This window comes from Equus asinus, chromosome 11 (assembly GCF_041296235.1).
Source record: "Equus asinus isolate D_3611 breed Donkey chromosome 11, EquAss-T2T_v2, whole genome shotgun sequence".
NCBI lineage: Eukaryota > Metazoa > Chordata > Mammalia > Perissodactyla > Equidae > Equus > Equus asinus.
The window spans coordinates 10,324,968-10,342,486 of record NC_091800.1 but is presented as its reverse complement, the minus strand read 5'-3'; the positions used below and the strand labels follow the sequence as shown (position 1 = coordinate 10,342,486).

General features: G+C 37.0%; 1 protein-coding gene across 8 annotated transcripts in view; it reads right to left on the bottom strand.

Moving 5' to 3' along the window:
* Positions 1 to 3,686: 3,686 nt before the first annotated feature.
* The window catches only part of PAN3 (poly(A) specific ribonuclease subunit PAN3), a 135,353-nt gene continuing 121,520 nt past the window's right edge, over positions 3,687 to 17,519 (bottom strand). For 5 of the 8 annotated variants that reach the window (XM_014843829.3, XM_044777368.2, XM_044777366.2 and 2 more), the window contains 5 exons: positions 16,654 to 16,783; positions 16,146 to 16,210; positions 9,221 to 9,359; positions 6,490 to 6,619; positions 3,687 to 5,572 (listed from right to left, as the gene is read on the bottom strand). In XM_014843829.3, the coding sequence (XP_014699315.2) occupies positions 5,517 to 5,572; positions 6,490 to 6,619; positions 9,221 to 9,359; positions 16,146 to 16,210; positions 16,654 to 16,783 (520 nt within the window). In that variant the 3' untranslated portion in view covers positions 3,687 to 5,516. Of the gene's footprint in view, positions 5,573 to 5,685; positions 6,620 to 9,220; positions 9,360 to 16,145; positions 16,211 to 16,653; positions 16,784 to 17,519 lie in introns of those variants that run through there. The other 3 variants (XR_011506840.1, XM_044777367.2, XR_006532479.2) reach the window with 3 other exon arrangements.

The window sequence follows — 17,519 nt, the reverse complement described above, 5'->3', positions numbered from 1 at the left end:
TTAAAACATGCTATTATCTCTCCCATCTTACAAAAAAAACCTTTCATCCCTATTTTCCCCTCCAGCTACCCCCCCACTTCTCCATTCATCTTTACAGCAAAATCCCTTGAAAGAGCTGGTTATCTTCCTTGTTTCCAATTCTCTCCTCCCAGGCACTCTTAAACCCACTCCAGCCTCGCTTTCCTCTCACACTCACTAAACTGCTCTTGATAAGGTTATCAGTGACCTACCTCCACATTGCTAAATCCAGTGGCCAATTTTCAGTCTCAGTCTTTCTTGACTCATCTACAACTTGACCCTTATTCCCGAAAACAGATTCTTTACTTTGATTCCATCACACATTTTTCTTCCTATGTCACTGGTCATTTCTGTCTCTCTTACTAGTGTTCTCTTTTCTCTGACCTTTGTTTTAGTTACCCCAGGGCTCTGCCCTTGGACCTTTTCCTAGTCTATACTAACCCTCTTCACGATCTCAACCAAACTCAGGGCTTTAAGTGACATCTATATAATAATTACTTGCAAATTACATACACAGACCAGAGCTCTCCCCTAAACTCCAAACTCATATGATGCAAGTGCTAAATCGACATCTCCTCTTGATGCTGTGGCAGATTGTATTTTCCAAAAATAGCTGCCACAGTATCTCCCATTCCACATGACCTTGCCACTTCCCCATCAAATTCCTTTCTCCTAGAATCAGAGCTGACTTTGTGACTCACTTGTAATAAACAGAATGTGGCAGAAGTGACACTGCTTGACTCCACGGCCAGGTCAGAAAAGATCATGCACTTTCCACCTGAGTCTCTTGGTACACTCATTCTCCAAAAGCTCCCAGCAAAGACCCAGTCACCATGCTTGGAGAAGCCTATGCCACGTGGAGAGCCCATGTGTAGGTGCTTCCATTGACTGTGCCCGGCCTTCAAGTCATTCAGTTTAGGTGCGAGATCAGATGATTTCAGCCCCCAGCCACTGGAATTTTCTCAGCTGAGGCCCCAAACATAATGGAATAGAGATAAGCCATCCAGGATGTGCCCTGTCCAAATTCCTGGTCCATAGCATCCCCGAGGATAAGAAACTGGTGGTTGTTTTATGCCAATAAGTTTGGAGCTGCTTGTTACAAAACAATAAAGAATAACCAGAACAAATGTGCACTAAACATCTCAAACTTAACAGGCCCCAGACAAAATTCCCAATTGTCTTTTTACATTTCCCTGTCCTGCTCACCCTTTCACGCCCTCAAAAAGCCTTTGTGCCTGCAACAGTATTTTTCAATTCAGTAGAATCCTCCGTCCTGTTAGCAGCGGGCCAAAATCTTAACATTCATTTTGACTTCCCTCTGCCTTTCTTACTCCACAGCCTCTAAGTCAGGACATCCTCTGGCTCTACCTACAATATATTCAGAATCCAATCACTTCACACCACCTCTACTGCTATCACCCCAGTCCAAATCCTCATCATCCTTCACTTGAAACACTGCAGGAGCTTCCTAACTAGTAGCCAAAGCGACCCTCTTTAAACTTAGGATCATGTTATTCTTCTGCTCAGAATCCTCCTGCAGCTTCCCCCTTTGAATGGGACTCAAAGCCAAAATGATCTTAAAATGGTCTACAAGATGCTGCCCCTACCCCATTACCTTTCTGCTTTCACTTCCTACTCACTCTACTCTAGCCACAAGGCCTCCTTGCCATTCCTCAAACGCGCCTGGCACATTCCTTGACCTGGAATTCTTTTCCCTCAGATATCTGCATGGCAGGCTCTTTCACTTCAAGTCGTTGCTCAAATATCACCTTCTCAGTGAGACCTACTACCCAGATCATCCCATTGGAAATTCCATCACCACCACATACTCCCCACATCTAGAGTTGCAAGAGGAAACACACGATGGCCAATTACATTTTAATTTCAGATAAACAATTTTTTAACATAAATATGTCCCATGCAATACTTGCAACATACTTATGCTAAAAAAGTTATACATTGTTTATCTGAAATTCAGATTCAACTTTGGGTTCTATACTTTTATTTGCTAAATCTGGCAGCCCTACCCACATCCTTTACTCCATTTTCTTTCCATAACCATTATTATGTCTTAACGTACTAGACACGTTGTCTTCTTTCTGCCAGAACGGGAGCTCTGTAAGGACCAAAATCTTTGTTTGTTGTGGTCAGAGTTGTTCTACTGGTTCCTAGAATAATGCCTGAAATATAACAGGCATTCAATAAATATTTAATGAATAAGTAAATCCCAATTCATTCCACTGTGGCACTGAGTGGGTAAGCGGTTTACCCAAGATCAAACAGCTCTAAGTGGTAGACCCAGGTAGTCTTGTTCTGGTGAGCTGGTTTCTTAACCACTGTGCATACTGTTTTTAATAAATTTTAAGGATGTGTTTTAAAATTCTCTTTCCTCATTGCCCCTCCACCATGTATATAGAAGGATATTTTACAGATGTGTCCCCAACTGTGCACTTGCTAAAAGTGGAGGGAAAAAACCACTGTTTTTGACCAGTCAGAGCAAAGGAGATGAAAACAACAAAGCCATTGTATCTCCATTTGCCAGAGTCTATCAGATGTAACATTGGCCTCGCTGTAACAGTATTTTTAATATTTTCTCCTAAGAAATTTAAACCTAAAAGATCCCCAAATACATCCTCCATTCTAGACAGACTAATTTCCCTTCTTCCCCATGAACTGACAATGGTCATTTTGATTGGCATATGAATCCACGTATTTTTAAGATTCTTCTAAACAAAAGATCTTCTAACGCTTATTCTCTCCTTTCTCTGAATTTCTAAAAGCAACTCAGCAGTTCCTTCAGCTGAAAATAGTCCCTCTTTCCTCCAGTTTCCCTTCACCTATGCCTCAAGTCCTTTATTACCTTCTATTCTGTACGGTAGTTTTTTCAACTTTTCATTTCAAATGTACATTAAAAAAATCATAATAAACAGTACCCATATTCAACAAATGTTAACATTTTGCCATATTTTCTTTATCTATCCTGATGTTCTTTTTTTTTTATTATTTAAAGATTGGCACCTGAGCTAACAACTGTTGCTAATCTGTTTTTTTTTTTTCTGCTTTTTCTCCCCAATCCCCATGGTACATAGTTGTACATCTTAGTTGCAGGTCCTTCTAGTTGTGGCATGTGGGACGCAGCCTCAACATGGCCTGATGAGTGGTGCCATGTCCGTGCCCAGGATCCGAACCGGCAAAACCCTGGGCCGCCCAAGCGGAGCGCATGAACTCAACCACTTGGCCACGAGGTCGGCCCCGTGATGTTCTGAATAATGTTTCTGGAGAATCTGGGAGGAGGGGCACCTTTCACCTATCTAGTACATTAACTAAGTACTAAATCGAAGACTAGCTAGCTTTCCATTAGTCCCTATCCACTCACATAAGTACGTCTTCTTTCCTCATCTACACTGTAAGCCATGTATTCTACAGAAATGTTTGAGAATAACTACACATTTTGTAAATAACAAGCACTCATATCTGCACTTTAGTGCTTAGAACAGATTCAAGCAGGCATTTAACAGCTATTTGGTAAATTAATGAATAAATCTGCCACAATTTCATCCCAAGACCAAACATTCTTCCAAAACATGTAGGACACAGTCAGTCTTTTAAAGCCCGATCATAAGAAAACATTATCTTGTTAAATGAACTGGTAACAAAAAAAGACAAACTTATCTCTGTAATTCTTTATTAAAAATACTGCTGTACACATAGAGACTGAAAACAGGATTAAAGATGAATAACCCATATTGGGATCACAACATTAGAACTTAACATAGTGGTGCTTTTTAGGGAAGTTGTTGACATCCAAATCACAGAACCAAGGTCAAAAGCAAAACACAAAGGTACCCTCAAAAATATTTACAATGAAGTAAATACACTAACAGAATTTAAAATAGGTACAAAAAATTGAAATGACCAACACATTATTACATGATTTCACAGGTTGTCTTTTCTGTGCTTTTATCTGTCATAACAGGAAGGAATGGGAAGTTTTTATCCTTAATTTGACTATTCTCAGATATTAAAATCTTCCTATGAATTAAAAAGACTTTTAGACAACCTCTTAAATGGAATTACACTATGGAAAAGAGGGCTCCCCCAAAAAACACCTATGCAGAAATAAGAGTTCTATTGAAAACCATTCCCAATAAAAACTAAATGAAAAATAAATATAAAACAAAGCTTAAAAAAAATACGTATTACCTGACACCAACTGTTTTCTGGCTGACAATATTTACTCATGAAAACATATCAGCTGTCTACCTTTTATATTCAAACCAAGTCCTGAGGTTACTAGGGGCTGAAGCAAACTATGCACACATTCTTGGGTTTGTGATTTGAGCCTGCCTTGCAGAGGGAAGTTTGCTGGTCTCCACAGAATGAGAAATTCAAGCCCTATTTTACCCCTGCCCTTCCTTAGCTTTCACAAAACACTGGTCCACAAATTAAATTTTCAAAAAGTTCCCAGACCCCAAAACTAAAATAGATGATCCCCTTTATTTTCAAAGAAAACAATATTGGAAAAAATCTCCAGCCCGCTTATAAATTAAGCATTTCATATTTCTTCTAGAATACAAGTAGTTCTTTTTTGTACAAAAGAATTACAATATGATTTGTCAAAAAACATATAAAAAGACAGCTGCTCTTCCTCAAATACATGAGCTAATGATAAAAGACTTTTGCATGTTAATGTCTCCAAGTTCTTGTTCCTTTTACATAAAAAAGAACATTATGATGGCAAATGTTAATTATCCTTTGTATATTGAACATTATGTTCTTTTAAAATCCATCCAGATCAAATGCAATAATTGATTTTCTTTTTAACTCAACAACTGATGCTACCAAACGTGGACTCAAAATACACTTGTTAAAATGTGTAAAGTGTGTCTCTGGTCTTCAAAGCTTTCAGGTGAAGAGAGGTGCTTTTTCTTGATGCAAATCTCAAGGCAGAGAAAATCATTTTAAAGCTTATAAAAAGTGGACAGAGAAATATTAAAAACTTCTCTGAAAACTACAAATATGAATAATTATTAAAACTGAAGACTGTAACATCAGTTGCAAGTGCTTGGAAGTCTCTTCTTGACCTTCTGAGTTCCCACATCTTCTTCAGAGTCGCGTGGTGAGCACCCAGTGCTAGTAAAACATTCAGTGCTGGGAAAGGAGATATTGTCTTCAGGACTGTTTTTACGAAAGAAAATTCCTATGTATTTGGCAGTCTTCAGTATCAAAGTATAGGTATTTCATTTACTAGAAATTCCATGAATACCCAAGTTTGGCGACAACTGCACGTCCAAATATTAAGAAAGTTAAGAGAAGGAAAATTCCCAACTTTTGAGATTGACTTATTCAGGAATATCCCACATAGTTAAGTTATTATCAAAAGTACTATTACTTTGGGCTAAGCAGTGACTGCAAAGGCACAGCAGATTGTTATCCCTCCAGATTCAGGCTGTAAAACTTCAGAAAGCTCTTGATGCCAGACCACTGCTGTGTTTAGTTCATCTTCTGAACAGTGTCTCTGTGTCTGTATCCAGTGTAAAGTACCATAATAAAGCTGTGGTTCAAAGAACAGAACTTTATACAAAAAAAGCAAACTGGAAATAACCTAAAGCAATATACTCCTGAACTTCAGGCCTTTAACACAATTTCTTAATTTTTTTTCTATTAAAAAAATGCATAAGTGTAAATGTAACTGACTAGCAGGGAAACACGTTTTTTAAAAAAGGCTCTGGTTGAATTTTGGAGCAAAGAGCTCTATGTGCTCCTTCAGTTATTGTTTATCCATTCTTATTCAGAAAAGATTTAAATCAACTAATAGGGGAATTCATATCCAACAATTCACTGATATTTCTCTTTGTGTGTTCTTAAAAACAAAACAAAACAAAACAAATCTCAATTTGAATTAACAGTGGGTGGCATACAGAGCTTGCATACAATACTCTTGTAAGAATTATGCACTATACTGCACTTCTATAAAATTATTTACCTGGTCCATCATGTTATCTAGGGCGACCCATCCCCAAAAGAGCAAATTCTGCAACCCTCAGTGACATAAATGTTGCCCAGCATTGTTTCCCAAAAATGTCCTTGCAAATAGTTTCCCTTAATAAGTATACAATGTGGCAAAAGTTTAAAGATCAGAAAAAAGTCTTTTTAAAAAATTAAAATTAGTGCATATACAAGTGGAAAAAACAAAAGCTAGAACATCATTCATCTACTGATGCTCCTTAATCTAAAATAAATTCTTCACAGATATGGCCCCAATGGCAGCCACAGCTCTAGGCTAAGTGAAACATTCTTCCTTTCAAGTAACAGTGTACCTGACTGAAGTGCAAGCAGCTTTGCTCATCTCCTGTTTGTTTCCCAAATGTGAAATGAGATGATGAAAACAGTTCAGCTGTAGTGCAATTTGCTATTGGTTAATTCCTCAGCCATGTCCTGGGTGCTTTTTGAGCAACTACTACAACTGACCATTTGCAGCTGCAATCAGTTCTTGAAAAGTATTCTCAAAGCAGCGCTTCAAGTCACTATAAGTCACCACAAGTACACTCTTCTCATCTCTGGAAATGAGGCTTATTTTTTCTGGCACACCAGCATCTAACTGAAACAGAGAGATACACAACATATGAAGTTCATATCATGAATAAAATCATCTATTTTAGGACAACATTTGCAACAATGATAAATGAAATATTTAAAAAATTTCTGTCACATTCCCTTCTAGATATACACAAATATTTTACACCACTTTTACTAATCAGTATGCACACACTTTTCAACTCAGACCTTTTTCAAACACTGCCCTATGTCTCTATCTTTTCTACTTAACACTTGTTTGCATTACGTTCCATGCAGTTGATAATCCATAATTTAATTATTCTCTGATATCTTCCAATTTTTTCTTGTATCATGAATTACAGTGCAACGAACATATTCATCTACTTATTTTTTTTCTTCTATAAGAATTACTTCCTTAGGAGAAATACTTAATAAATAATGAATTAAAAAGTATGAGTAATTTTATAGCTTCATACATATAGTCAAATTGATTTCCAAAGACTATCAGACACCATTGACTTACGAGTTGTCCATTTTACCAGCAACTCCATATCAGATGAGTGCCTTGCTACTTTAATTTACTAATGTTTTAATGAGATCTTTATAAAGCATAAATACTAATCCTGAGTTCATCAAATAACTTCTTATGGTTTTCACTTTATTTCTATTAGTTTTCAATGTATATTGTTCCTTCCTTTTTCATTAGTTCATTCATTAAAATATATTTAATTCTGACGGCTCAAACTTTCAAATCATTTTACCAGTTAATTGCTGTCATCATTTCTATCAAAAAAACCTATGTAAAGTTTTAATTTTTATACCATGAATATGACCATCCACCCCTTTTAATTATTACACTCTTTCCAAACTTACAAAATTGTCGCACTCAGATTTAGGATAAATTTTATTTACTACTAGTTATTTTATGAAATGAAATAGAATTTTCTTCAAATTTTCAATTGTTCTAATATTCATTAAATAATCTTCCCTTAAGACATCTATCCATGGCTTATTCTATGGGATGTACTTGTCAGTGTTTATACTACTTCTACATATTTTTAATTACTATTACTGGCACTTTGATTCTATGCATACTATTTTCGAAAATCTGATAGAATTATTCCCCACTCACTGCTCTCAAGAAAAAATGTTTTCCCCTTAAGGGAAAAGGGCAAATGAATATATAAATCATACTGGATTAGTTCAATGGTACATACAATTTCATTCTGTCTTAATGTAGGTTATTGACATTCCTCTCTAAAGAGTTTTAAGGAAATTCAAAGAAGGCAAAGCAGTGCTTAAAAATAAACCACTACAACATTTTCCCTGAAGGATCAGCACACGGTACGTTAACAGTTCTAAATCATGTGCCATACTAGTGTTTTCTCCTCTAGTACTTATAATTTAAGGACAGTTTAGAGTGGGAGTCAGTAAATGTTTAAAAAGGGCCAGATAGTGAATCTTTCAAATTGCAGGGTCACACACAGTTCCTAACACATATTTTTCTTTGTTTTTTGTTTCTACAATCTTTTAAAAATGTAAAAACTATTCTTAGTTTGCAGACTGTACAAAAACGGGCCTTAGAATGAATCTGGCCCATGGGCCACGGTTTGCCGAACTCTGATTGAGATATAAACCTGTACAAAGGCTAGGATTTACTTCTGGAGACCCATTCTAAGTTCTGCAATTCCAAGTAGTTCATAAGGAAAATGCATCCCTTCCTTCTTTTGTAAATTGTGTCTCTACTAGCTCTTTCAAATCACAAAGCTCTGGGGCCAGCCTGGTGGCAGAGCGGTAGGGTTTGCACACGCCGCTTCGGCAGCCCAGGGTTCACAGGTTTCAATCCTGGGCGTGGATCTATGCATGGCTTATCAGGTCATGCTGTGGTGGCATCCCACATACAAACTAGAGGAAGACTGCCACAGATGTTAGCTTAGGGACAATCTTCCTCAAGCAAAAAGAGGAAGATTGACAACAGATGTTAGCTCAAGGCCAATCTTCCTCACCAAAAAGACAAAACAAAAAAAAATCCACCAAAAACAAAGAAAATGAAGCAACACAAAACACAAAGCTCGTCTCTCAAATTTATAACATGTCTCTTATCTACTTAATTCATCTAATGAAATAATGTCTCATGTGTAACGGCTGGGCCTACTGATGTTACCATTACTGTGCTTTCACCATCCTGACACTTGTTCAGTATATCCGTAATTAGCAGTAAATGAACTCATAACATGTAGGGCATTCAATATAACTCACAATGACTTAGAAGAAAGAAATTCCAACTTTTAAAAAATATTTAAGCACAAAACTATTTTTCTGTTTCTCCTATGCATTATTTATTTGGTATAGCAAAATAACATGTAAATAAAACACTGTATAATGGACAGAGACGAGGCAGTCATTTTGTGACATTTTATCATAACAAAAAGATCCACAATGAAAAATTCTGTAATTATTCATGTAGGTGTTAAAAGAAGTCCTCCTATTCTAGAAATTGTTATTAAGTAGATACATATAATAATAATTAATGTCCTGTAGACTACAGTAGCGTACATCTTACTTTCTAAAGTCTCAGTATTTGTAGAAGATGCAACTCTACACATTGTAGATAGCATTACGTAAAAATCCAGATACAAATTACCTTGTTAAGACAAGAAATGATGTGACTGAGGTCAATCCAAGGAGCACCTGCTTCTGTCACCTGATGAAAAAGATGATCCCTAAAGAGTTTCAACAGATAACGGTCTCCAGTCTCCGACCAGGTGGGATCCTTCTGAAACCTGGGGGAAGGTAATATTTTACCTCAATAACTCATGCTATACACCACACGGCCATGTGTTTATTCTTCAGACTCAAAACTAGTTTAATTTGTCTTCTCCAATAAATAAGAAAGGGGTTTTTTTTGCGTGTAGCTTTTTTTCCTTTTAGATCCTCCAAAGACATAGGGAGGATAAAAAATTTGTTTTTTCAAATTTTATGTCTAGATTGCCCATAGATTTTTTAAAAATCATCTCAGCATGAAAGTTTATGAATACCAGTTTTCAACTCTCAAGGGCAATCAAACTTTACACACTCCTATGTTATAATCACATCTTTATTTAGGCCCCTACCATTAGATAAAATGGGGAAGAAAGAAAATGTCTTTAGATATTTTTGAAAATATGTTGAAAGAGATGATCCTTTCCCTCCTCCCACCATAAGGTTACAGAGGAGAGACATGGTCAGATACATGTTGTACTTTACTGGTGAGTTTAAAACAGAAAAATGTAATAAGCCAGCGAGAGAAAGATAATCTGTGTATGACTCCACTCATATGAGGAATTTAAAATTATGGACTAAGAACAGTTTAGTGGATACCAGGGGAAAGGTGGGGTGGGGGGTGGGCACAAAGGGTGAAGTGGTGCACCTACAACATGACTGACAAACATCAATGTACAACTGAAATTTCACAAGATTGTAACCTATCAATAACTCAATTAAAAAAAAATGTTTAGGAACAAAAGGGGGAGATTTTGGTTTCCTACCATCAGGCGATGATGTGAAAGCGAGCTGCAAAGAATTGGAGAACTGACCCAAAGACCACTGTTAGTTTTCACTGACCTTTGGAACTTATAGTCTAGTGAGGAAAACAGACACCAAATAACCAAAGAACGTTGTAATTGCATATTTAGATAATGCTATTAAGAAAAAGGGATACAGTATAGAACAGAAACACGAATTCATCTGGGAAGGCAAGGAAGGTCTTCCAGAGGCATTAACGAAAGCTCTCCCCAGAGGAAGAGTGCTCCTTAGTCAAAGGCATCTGTATTTGCAAAAGACAGCAAGGAGCACTTAAGAAACTTAAGAAAAGTCAGTGTGGCTGGATGGGGTTGGGGGAGAAAAGAAGAGAAAACAAGAGAATACAAGGGGAGGGACAGAGAGTCGGGGCAAGGAGGGGAAGAGAAAAGACAAGAACAGAGTGAGAGAAGGCAAGAGAAGGGGAAGAAAATTAAAAGAAAAAAGAGGCAGATCTGAAGCAAGGATAAGAAGGGAGAGACCAGACTATGCAGCCTTAGGACATGCTAAAAAAATTAGGTCAGTATTCTAAGAACGGGGGAGGGGGAAAGCCCATCACATGGTTTAAACACAATCATATATGTACTTGGCAAAGGTCACTCCAATGATTTCCAATTAAAATGCTGATTAAACACACCCATTTCTCTCTGTTCCCTTTCAAAATCCCACCAAACTGACAACAAACATCTAAAAAAGGGTACAAACATCTAAGGACAAAGGAATCAGAAGCAAAATAGCAGACAAAAAATATTCACATGAATTTGGCAGGTGGAAAGCAGAGAGATAAGTGCTATCATTGAGCAGACCTGAATTCTAATGCGATAGGGGGGGGTGAAAAGGGGAAGCCACAAGGAGCAAGCCATGCCAGTGAGGCTCAGGAACTGAAGTCACTAGGTACTACTAAAGGTGCAGGTGTGGACTGACTGAAGCAGGAAATAACAGAGTTGATGAAAGCTTCTATAAACAGCAAACAGACAGCCCACCTCTCATCCCCAGTGCCACTTCCCTTGGCAGAAATCTGCCAAAAAGGGTACCAGAACTCCTTCTAGACAGAGGCAACAGAGACGCTCCGGCTTCACGGATCCCAGGCAAAGCAAGACAAACGGAGCTGAGGAGTGCTGGGGGAGACTATTCAACCAACCCTTTCCTTCTACTTGGCTCCCCAAAGCTTGCCTATGGGTTTATACTACAGATAGAAGCTTGGAAGATTCTTTTCTGGAGATGCTGACCTGCCCCAAAGAAATACTGACATTTGGGAGTCTACCAAAACCAAAAATCATACATAACAATATCACACTGTTTATCCCACATTCTACAATCCCTGCCTGCACAAAGAGCTTCCCATTAGCTTTTTAGGACCTCATTTTTTTTTTTTTAAAGATTTTACTTATTTTTTTCTTTTTCTCCCCAAAGCCCCCCAGTACATAGCTGTATATTCTTCGTTGTGGGTCATTCTAGTTGTGGCATGTGGGACGCTGCCTCAGCACGGTTTGATGAGCAGTGCCATGTCCGCGCCCAGGATTCGAACCAAGGAAACACTGGGCCGCCTGCAGTGGAGCGCGTGAACTTAACCACTTGGCCACGGGGCCAGCCCCGAGGACCTCATTTTTTTAAAAAAAGATTTTATTTTTCCTTTTCCTCCCCAAAGCCCCCCAGTACATAGTTGTATATTTTCAGTTGTGGGTCCTTCTAGTTGTGGCACATGGGACACCACCTCAGCATGGCCTGACAAGCAGTGCCATGTCTGCGCCCAGGATCTGGACCTGGTGAATCCATGGGCTGCCGAAGGACAGCATGCAAACTTAACCACTCAGCCACGGGGCTGGCCCCATGACCTCATTTTTAATATGAATGGATAGCCAAGGATCAGAAATCCTTTGGAGAATAAAACAAAACAAAACAAGCGAAGACAACTCATTTCCTACAAGATATTGCAGAGAATGAAACAGAACATCAAACAAAACACCCTAACCAAAAATTTGTAATTGACAGCCTGAGAGAAACAAGAATTAGATGCTGTAAGACAAATCACTTAGAGAGAAGAAAGTTCTTGAAAATTAAAAATACGACAGCAGAAATTTTAAAACTCAGAGAAGGATTAGACAGAAACCTTTAATTTTAGAAAAAATAAGTTGAAATAACTGCCTAGGAAGTAGAACAAAAAGATACAATACAGAAAATAGAAGAGAATATTAAAAAATCAATTGTAAAAGTCTAACACTTGAGCAATGGGAACTCCAGAAAGAGAGAAGAAAAGAAGTTATCAAAGAAGCAATGAAGACAACTTCCAGAACTGACAGACAGAAGCTTCCAAGATGAAAAGGGCCCACCTGCTGATTCATCAGAATGAACCAAAAAGACCAAGGCACATCACTGTGAATTCTGAACATCAATGACAAAGCAAGGACGCTAACAGCAGGAGGAGGAGGAAATTTGGAAAGAAAATGGCTTCGAATCTGTCTGGAAGTTAAAAGACAAGGGAGCAATGCTTCAAATTCTGAAAGAAACTATCACTACCAGAGCTACTAGCTAACATAATCACTCAAGAGAAATTAAAAGTATAGAAATTAGAAAGGAGGAGATATTGCTGTATTATTTGAAGATATGACTATATACCTGGGAAATCCAAGAGAATCTATTGAAAAAGTGTCTGAACACTAAGGTATCAGGGTACAAAATGTACAGAAGTCAGTAATTTTCATGTAGACTGATTACAAGCAGTCTAAGAAGATAGACGGGACAAATTCCAATTTATAATAGCAACAAGAAAAAATATCTAAGAATAAACCAGTGTGCTATAACTATATAAATAGCAACTTAAACACTGAAGAATACTAAAGTAAACATCAACAAGTACAATGACATACCATTATCTTGGTTAAGATAACATCTAAAAACACAAACGCTCCTTAAGTTTATTAATAAATACAACATGCTATCTTCTCAATAAAAATACCATCAGGTTTACCAATTTGCTTTGTTTTTTAACTAAACGAGCTGATTCTAGAATTTATACAGAAAATCAAACAGTTTTAAGAAAACAACAAAAACAACACATAACAAAATGGAGATAAGAAAGAACACTACTAGATTTTAAAATGTCAATTATTAAAACAGTGTAAAAGAGGTGCTGCCTTACACCAGTGGGGAAAAGCTAGACTACTCAATGAATTGTATTTGGGCCACTGGGTAGTCTTCTAGGGGGAAAAAAAGTTGGATTCATGCCTTAAATCCTATATAAATCCCAAATATAGAAAAAGTTTTAATATGAAAAAAGTGAAACTGTAAGTATTCTAGAAGAAACAATAGGATAGTTCCATCAAAATCTTAGAGTAGAAAAGGATTTTCTAACTTTTTAACTATGACCAATCCAAAAGCATAAAAGAAGTTTGATCAGTTAGACATTACACATGTAAATGTCTGCAAGGCAAAAAATTAAGCAGAGTCCAAAGAAAAATGACAAATTAAAAAGAAAATGATCACAAAGGGTAAATTCTCTGTAGCTCATATACATTAAAAGGAAAGACAATCCAAATGAAAATAAAAATGGGCAAAGGATATGAACAGACAGAAAAGAAAGCAGAAATGAATCAAAAACATAAAAAAGATGGGCAACATGCTCATTAAGTGAATGCTCACTAAAATAAAACTGCACTGAGATTCTACCAGGTTAACAAAAATCCCAAAGTTTGAAGAAAGTATCATTGGTGAAAGACTTTCATGCATCGTACATTGGTAAACCCTTCAGTAATAGCTCTCAAATGAGAGTGACATAGCCACTGACCTAACAACTACACCTGGATCTATAGTTACGCACACACAAAATTAACTCTGCATAAGTCAGTCCCTGCAGCACTGTTCATACTACCAAAAAAGTGAGAACAACTCAAATGCCCACTGACAGGATGAACTACAGGGCCAAAAATTATAAGGGAAGCACAGCATAGTGGTTAAGAACAGACTCTGGAATCCTACTGTCTGGACTCGAATCCTGACCCATACGCTTACTAATTGTGTGACTTTGGACAAGGTATTTAATCTCTCTATTCCGCACTTTCATTGTTGAATAGGAATACTAATAGTACCTGCATCATTGGGTTGTCATGAGGATTAAATTAGTTCATATTTGTAAACTATTGAGAATAGTGTTTGGCATACACTAAACATATCTAAACAGAAAGATATCCAAAAATACATTGTTATGAGAAAAAAGCAATATACAGAACACTGTGCATGACTTACAATTTGTATATATTAAAAAGTGGATGGGGGATATAAATACATAGTTGTACCTTGGAAAGTATGTACAAGAAACTAATACAATAAAGACTGGTGGGAGGAACTGGAGAGATTGGGGATGTCAGGTATGAAGGACAGATTTTATTTTTTTCACTGCAAACCCTTTTCTACTTTTAAAAAAATTGGTTCATATAACACATTCAAGAGATTTAATTAATGAAATAATTTTCTGGGGACAATCTAGAATTTTATACCCAATCATACTACCAAATTAGAATAAAGATATTTTCAGACTTGCAAAGACTCAAAAAACTCACCTTTCTCAGGAAGCTACAGGAGAATGTGCTCCATTAAATCAAAAGAATAAACCAAGGAAAAAAGCAAGAAACAGGGTATTCAACACAAAGAGAGAGACAATGAGAACTCCCAGGAAAACAGTGAAGGGAAACTCTAGTTCTAAATTGTGAGTGTGAGCAGGCTTAAAACACAACCAGCCCAGATAGAAACAGAAGGACAGAGGCTCCAGGGGTAATTTCTCTAAGGAGGAGAAAAAAGAAGTAACTGATACGTTACCTATTTTTGAACCTATGGAAAGGTGTTTTGTAGCTCTTGCAGAGAGTTTGGAATGAACTGGTGGTATATATTTTTTTCATTTGCTTAGATTCCCATATACAACAATTATTAACTCCAGGAAAACAAAAATCAAAAACAAAACACAAAAGAAAGGAAATATAGTCATGATTTACCATGTGGTGCAGCTATGAACAACATTTACCTTTATAGTTGTTATAATAATGTCAACACTGAATAAAGAATAAACTCAAAAATTACAGGTTAAGTAGTGGAACGTGAATGTGTGTGTGTGTGTTGTTAAGCAAAGGGAGTAAGAAAGATAAAGCCTCATCTTTCACAGGACAAAGTCATTAGCTGAGTTAAATATTGAAAAAAATCAAGAAACAGCACTCTAAGCATATATTTTTAAATAAAGAGATAAATGCCAGAAGAAATAACTACAAGTTTTTTATAAATGGCTCAACATCTAGCCATGTTCTCTTCATTTGGAAAAATTATTAGGGAAAATACCAACTGAGTCTCTTAACTTTGAAGAAAGGTAAGTGAACTTGAATTTTGTGGTCAAAAAAATCCCCCAAGCAATGATAATTATCTGTCACCTATCTCTATTAAACAGAGGTAACATTCCTGAAATGTAACTTACACTGTAATTGCAATAGCTGCAATACTGTTCTACCTGACAGTTATGTAGGACAAATATCAACTTTGCTTCTTTCTTGAACATATGAACTTCAATTTACAAACGAGGCAGAACTAAATGACAATGTACGATGGTGATTCCTTTCCACTCTCACTGATATGACAGCTATAAATAGCATACTTTAATAGAAGATAAGAGGCATGCAATAATCAGAGATTTCTGAAGTCTCTAATCTCACCAAGCTGAACTGACCAGGCCAAAAAGGAGACAGGGTAGAGGCAGTACTGACAGTCATAACATGTTCCCTCCTGTGCAAACCACAACAGAGATTTCTAACACCACGTGTTTTCTCTATGTGTCTGTGTGAAATCGCTGACAACTGTGCCCAGGCTGTGTTAAAAACAGCAACCTAATGGCTAACAACAGGCTTAAGGTCACTTCACATGAGGATTTTTCTCTTTTTCCAAATAAAACCAGTAAGAATAAGGTATACTCATTCTTGTTACACAAAATAGTGCCCTTGATGGAAAACATATTGTAAAATACTGTAAATCCTTACTCCGGCCTCTCATTGATTGTTCCCAATTTTGCTAGAAGCCTAAACAGTCTTCCATTTTGAACCTCCTACAAAACATTTTAAAAAGAGAGAGAATATTAATGTTCCAGCTAACTGAATATAAAAGCAAAAGTTTACAAAACTGGTGTCCTGCACCAATATTACCTTTAAACAATAAATCCTAATATCCCACCTTTTGGTTATACTTTTAAATACAACACGTCCGTTTCATTGAGTAGTAATACTCAAGAAGATTATGCAGCTGGCCATTTTTAAGAATTGTTAAAGTAACACATGAAAAAAAAAATCAAGATTGTGTTCCATGACTGGAGCAAAGTCAAGAACAAAAAGAAGAAAACAAATGCCCAGAAGACATAAGAAATTAAAATACTGAACGTTAAGTTTGGACAAAAATATCTGCAGACAATCTTAGCCAATTATGTAATATATTCAGCACAATAATTACTATGTTTTATATCCATACAGACGCAAGTGTGCAAATACTCTTTACCTTTGCAAGGTCTTCTTCTATAACATCATTTCTCATTTGAGCAGCATCCAATTGAGTATAAAATCGAGCACCGATCATGGGCATGATGTCATTTACACTTCGCATCCTGTTTTGGTCAGTCAACAAATACCTAACCAAAATAAAAGGAGAATCACTTGAATGCCAAACATGCAATTTAAAAAACAACAAAACCCACAAGCAGAAAGCTATCGCTGCTGCCATCATATTAGTGTACGCAATTTTGAAAACATTTTCTCATGCAAGTCAAGTTCATTTTTAAAGCTTAATAATTGTATTTCTTTTTAAGAGTCAATGGAGAAACTGTAAACATGTCTCTTTCTCTACATTTTTACTACTATGAAAATGAGAAAGGAAAGTTGAGTAGGGTTACACTTACCATTTCCATTCTCAAACCTTTCTTTACAATAGTGGGAGATAAAGATTGGTACAAACTTTTTTGAAGGGGTGAAATAGGGGGTGATTGCAGATGGGGAGATTTTTCCATTACTCTTCAAAAATACATATTTTTTTTTTTGAGGAAGATTAGCCCTGAGCTAACTACTGCCAGTCCTCCTCTTTTTGCTGAGGAAGCCTGGCCCTGAGCTAACATCTGTGCCCATCTTCCTCTACTTTATATGTGGGATGCCTACCACAGCATGGCGTGCCAAGCGGTGCCATGTCCGCACACGGGATCTGAACCGGCGAACCCTGGGCTGCCGAGAAGCAGAACGCGCGAACTTAACCACTGCGCCACCACGCCGGCCCCTCAAAAATAATTTTTGAAACTGGATCTTAATTTTGATAAATCAAACAAGCCTTGGCTTTTTAGGAAGGTGTCCTCTGCTCTGTGACTTCATTTATCCCTG